A 5,645-nucleotide genomic window follows, 5' to 3' on the forward strand; every position below is an offset into this window, starting at 1 on the left:
TAAAATAAATTTAAAAATGATTTATTTTTCGAAAATTAATTTGACCATTAACTTTTTTTTTAATCTATACCAGACCAATTAAACGATCATTTCTATTCAACTCCGTTACACCTGCCAATTCGATCCGATTATTAGATCCATAATAAATATCATTGACTTCTGAATCGGCGTAACTCACACTCCTATTCACCTATTGCATTACTCACCATATGAGCAGGGTCCTAAACACCTACTGCATTACTCACCAGTCACCATACCAGTAGTGTAGTCATCATGTGATGAGAATTTTTATTTAGCAATGTCTAGTACTCTTTCAATCATGCAAAGATAGTAGTTTAGTTTGAAGGGTTTAAGATTTAGGATTTAAAAGAACTTTTAAATGTATAACTTGTTTACTTTGTTTAGTATAAGTATTGTCCCCTATACTTTCTCTAAAATTATACATTTAAGGTATGAAGATTAATCTTTACTATCTAACTTGCCTAACACCACAGTCAATCCTAAGGGAATGTTGGTTATGGATGAAAATAGGGTAGAAATTTTTATGAATCAACTCTATATATAAATTTATACATCATTATCCTCCATGAAAATATTTGACCCATTTTTTTCACCCACCGAGCTAACCAAACATACCGTTATAGCCTTATGCCCTTATGGGTAGAATTTTCTATCAATTTAACACTCATTCTCGGTTCCATTGTGAATAAGTTTCTCTTCAATCTACAATCCATGTGATTCCAAGGGTAGTAGCTAACTGAATTCCCATGCTACCTCAGAAGTTAGTGTAAAAAGCTACAAAATTTTGGGGGTAAAAGCAATGAAGAAATTACACGCATTCATATCTCTCCATTCGCTATGGAGCCAAAATGGTTCTTCAGATCCTTCACAAATGAGCCTTAGCAGAATGGATTTGGATCCTCTAAAGTTTGAATTTCATTTTAGAGAGTAAAGTATGATCTCTCACCATTTATTTTATAGGTGGGGCCAAGAGTAAATATGAAAGAGAAATCATTCAAGGGTAGAAGATCACACTTTACCTTCTAAAGTAAAAATTTAAAATTTAGAAGATCCAAATCCTAGCAGAATAGACTTTGCCACATCTCCATTTCTATGAAAATCAATTGATTTTTGTTTGAATCAAGTATTTGCTTTCCGCCGAAGCATCAACCCAAAATTGCACAGAATATATCAATAAATCGATGAAAACTGGGTCATCTTTTTCTGCATATTGTCATCCCATCTCCAATAGGTACCTTAAATCTCAAAAAGAGTTAATGGACTATAAATCAAATTCAAATAAGGTGGCTACTTCCATGAATACGTCTTCATATAAAGATGGTATTGTGAACCGTTAGATAGTTTGACATGTTGATTGAATAATTTTATTGAACCATCTAACGGTTCGTAATACCATCTTCACACAAAGATGTCTTCATGGAAGTAACCGCTTTTAAAGAATCACTATGAAAGTGCATCAGTGATGGAAGAAAAAAATTGGTATGAACCTACCATACTGATGCTTACACGCTTGTCTTCCATTAACCTTCGATTGAAATTTCTAATGCTGATAGTTTTTGGGTCATTTACCTGCGGATATAACATCCGAAGTGTAGTTTATTCAATTCGGAAGAATAAATAAATGAATAAATAAACTGAAGAATCAATTGTTTACCAGCGGATCAGCAACTTTCCCATGCCAAAGAACATTATCAATTACTATAAGACCTCCAACCCTCACCTGCAAAAGCAAAATTAAACAGTGCAGTTTAAGAATAATCTTGTAAAAATCATTGCACATAATATGCTCAGAACGTTATCTGTTCTTACCAGTTGCAGTAGCAGTTCAAAATATTTCTCAGTCATCCTTTTCTCAGCATCAATAAATGCAAAATCATAACTGCAAGAAAAGGAAAATAGCTCTTAATTTCAACTTAGCTGGTTTTCTCACAATGCACACATCATATAGCAGAATCCTTAGACAACAATAGAATTTTAAAGAGAGTAAAAATCCACATGATATCAAATTCACTTACCTTCCTGATTCACCGTTCAATATTAAAGATTCTAGGGAATCCACTGCAAGTCCAAGTCTTACATCCACCTAGAATCCATTATGATAAAACTCAACAAACAGAGGCAGTTACAATGTAAAAAGATACCTCGAATTAAAGATAAATGGCATAAACTAGAAACTTTCAAGTGTTGCATAGACCTTATGTGAAACACCAGCTAGGTGATAGTACTTCTTGGCAATATCAAGAGATTTGGCGTCTCTTTCACATGCAACCAAACGACCTGATTCTGGCAGGATTAATGCTATGGCCAGTGATGAGTAACCCTGTGTCAAATTGACAATATAATGCCACGGTTCATGGAAGAGAACCAGCTTAAAAGCATCATTGCATTGCAATGAAACACACGTATTCAATTTACACAAAATAAAGTAGGTTAAAGATTTAAGACTTCAACCAAATTCTTAATTTCATATTATCCCATCTCTTCCTTGATATATCTCAAAATCTTGTTATGCAAGGAGAAAAAAATTGGGGACAGCTCTTGTTCACTAAGCAATCTAACTAGGAATGTGTGACCTAAAGGAGGATACTTAGCCCTACATATCAGAAGTTTAAATACTTCTCAGGACTGTATGACTGAACTATATGTAATGTTGATTCAACATTTTTAGCCATTTGACTCATATGCTGCGCCTGTGCCATAGAGGTTACATCATGAGTCATGACTCATGAATGCTAAAATTATATATATAAATTTTCCATTATGTTGGAGTTAATGACCAGTCACCACTCGTGATAACCACAGAAGGTTGCTAAACATAATGACTGCTCATTTAAATGTGTAAAAGTGTCCCTCAGTTTAATATCTATTATCTGTTTTTTTTTATAAATGACAACAGTCACAAAGGATCTCCTTTGTACGAAAATTCACCCAAGTATATGCAATTCATTTAGTTGTTTTTTATAAAAAAAATTCTCAATCTTAATATGTCATCAACTACTGCATCTGTTTAATTCATCTGCATGAAGATAACCCAAAACCCAGAAAAAGTGCAACATTTAAAAAGACATACCATTAGAAAACCAGTTCAACCAAGTGTAGTATGAAATACAACGGAATCATGCAATATGTACATGAATAAACCTAGTTTAGACTGTCTAGGGCATACAGTATAAACACCGACTTCAATGCACCATTCGGCTCCAAGAGTCTGCACAAGCATTGCAAGTAATTGTGCCTGATCAGGAGATACCTATTAAGAAGAAGAAACAAATTGTCAAATTTTATTTCATGGCAGATAAGTGAAACTACTATGCATTCCACCCACCACAGTTTCTTTGTTTCCTCAATAAAATTTCATAAATCCAAACTTGACCCTTGAGAAGAGCATACTGGTACTAATAAGTTAACTAACAACCAAAGATCAGCATCTGCCCACACAGAAGAAGCTCCATGATTTTTTATATTACCAATATGAAAATCTATCATGTTCATTGAAAAAGATATGAAAATAGCTAACCAGTAAAAAAACGTAATTTCATCTCATCAATTACAAATTGATAACCTTGCAGTAGTCAAGTAAAAATAATGCTTTGTTTGCACCCTCATTATTACAAGCACATCAACATGTTAAGGACTAAGCCCAATAATTCAATTCAAAATAACTAGTTCCCTAATGGAGGAGCTTTGCAGGGCAATCAGTTAGAAGAAATTTCGATTACTAGTTATCTATCGTAGAGAAAATCAATAATAATTAGTATTGTTATGCTACCCCACTAAATACTACTGACATAAAACCAAAAGTACAATCCTCGCTTGCATGGTGCATACACAATGTATAAGCAAGACATTGATATTAGCAATTCTATTAATTAACTGTGAAAGTCTATTTCCATAAAAATAAATTGATTGGAATGACCTGCATCTGACTTCCACGCATAGAGGCTGTCTCCTCGCGCAGTTGCCTTAAAATCTGAAACACAACCTCTTTACAATAAGCACAAAGGGGAACTTAACAACTGATATCACACATGCGCGCATCAAGTGTATATCTTTCTCAGTGTTAAACAATCAATGCGGGCAAATGGTTGTGTTCCTCACCTCAGGTTCTCTAACATTTTTTAGCACATAGTCATACAAGCGCGGAGTGAGACTAACAACCTGCTTGTTGCCATAACTTTCGTCACCAGCAATTACAAAGTCACTGGTGGTGGAGCAGCTTCTAACAAGCCTTTTCCCTTGGTAGTTGCATCTACTACTACTAATACTAACTCCAATACAACTGCCACTGCAGCTCCACCTTTCTGGGGTGCAATGGATTGCTCTATTGGTGACAGAACAAGATGCAGAAAAGGAATGAGATCTTGCTAATGCTCCAGCAAGCCTCAGTTTACAAGATACAGCCTCATGTGGCAGCATTGATACGTGATGAAGCATCAAACTCATGCTCCTATTTGCTATAAGATACAACCTAGTGGAATGGTATAGTAGCAACCTATTTTCCTAAAGCTCTCTTTTTCCCTGTGGGGCAATTCTACAAACAGGTGGTTGGCACTAAAATTAGACCAGCAGAAGTTACTAATTTATCCTGTAACTATAGCTGAAGGTTAAGCTTGAACTGGATCTTATATGGAAGCGTTTCATACTTTAGCGGAACATCAGTGTTCTCATATTCTCAACCAATCAGATTTATAATAAACAATAAATGTGGTTTGGAGTTAAGAAATTATATTGTACATATCAAGGTTGGGAGGAACACAGATGACTTGCAAGTTGCAACTTGGTTCAGCCTCTATTCAACTTTGGTATCTGTGGAGTGTCTTGTTTGTGCAGCTAACAAGCTTTGAGGTAGGGTGTTCCTGGATCCGATATACATATTGCGGTATTTCAGGTAGTAATCCATATATCCGATTTGTATATCCGATTTGCATATCTGCATATCCGTAAAAATAAATGAGTAATTACTCAAATCAGTCTTTAATTGAGAGACTAAGATTCAATACGATGTTTGTTGGTTCTGATACTAAAATTTTTGTCTCTGTCCCCCCAAATTTCAATATTTCAGTACCTCCAAAATATAGAGACACAGGGGACTAAAATTTTTAGAGATGGAGATTGAAACTTTAATAATATTTTATATCTAAAATATCCTCATATCAATTAATTAATTCTAATTTTACCTTTTATGCAAATTAAATTAGAGTTTCATTTTTGTTTTAATTTCTGTCTCTCACTTTGCATCAAACAGAATACTGAGATTTATTTCAATCTCTGTCGCTTAGTCTCTGCCTTTCAGTCTTAGTCTTTCTATCTCTGTCTCTCCACCAAACGCTACCTAAGAACTTTAAAAGTGGATATTTTAAATCCTAAGGTTTTACTACGGCAGACAAATTAGTCCCCAGTTCATTTTTCGGCAAAGTAATTACCTAGATCAGTCCCTAAGAATTTTAAAAATTGATATTTTAGTCCCAAAAAAAATAATGTATAAATCAATCCCCAACATTTTTTTCCGTTAGACATAATAGTCCTCCATCCAAAAATAAAATAAAATAAAATAATAATTATTATTATTATTGCACAATAATATTGTACTATATTTTTTTATTTTTTAGACAAAAATAATAATA

The 5,645-nt window shown here is 34.0% G+C and overlaps 1 protein-coding gene across 2 annotated transcripts; it reads right to left on the bottom strand.

Annotated features, from left to right (window-relative positions):
• Nucleotides 1–519: 519 nt before the first annotated feature.
• Nucleotides 520–4,902, bottom strand: LOC107459953 (uncharacterized). 2 transcript variants are annotated; one of them, XM_016078271.3, is made up of 9 exons: nucleotides 4,120–4,902; nucleotides 3,938–3,991; nucleotides 3,188–3,271; nucleotides 2,216–2,341; nucleotides 2,037–2,104; nucleotides 1,831–1,900; nucleotides 1,676–1,741; nucleotides 1,513–1,590; nucleotides 520–1,256 (listed from the first exon to the last, which is right to left on the bottom strand). In XM_016078271.3, the coding sequence occupies exons 1-9, from the start codon at nucleotides 4,462–4,464 to the stop codon at nucleotides 1,215–1,217; spliced, it is 933 nt and encodes a 310-aa protein (XP_015933757.1). In that variant the 5' UTR covers nucleotides 4,465–4,902; the 3' UTR covers nucleotides 520–1,214. The 2 variants fall into 2 exon arrangements, with proteins under 2 accessions (XP_015933757.1, XP_052107791.1); XM_052251831.1 differs by having other exon boundaries at nucleotides 520–1,590.
• Nucleotides 4,903–5,645: the final 743 nt, after the last annotated feature.

The sequence above is a fragment of the Arachis duranensis genome, chromosome 7 (genome assembly GCF_000817695.3).
Source record: "Arachis duranensis cultivar V14167 chromosome 7, aradu.V14167.gnm2.J7QH, whole genome shotgun sequence".
NCBI lineage: Eukaryota > Viridiplantae > Streptophyta > Magnoliopsida > Fabales > Fabaceae > Arachis > Arachis duranensis.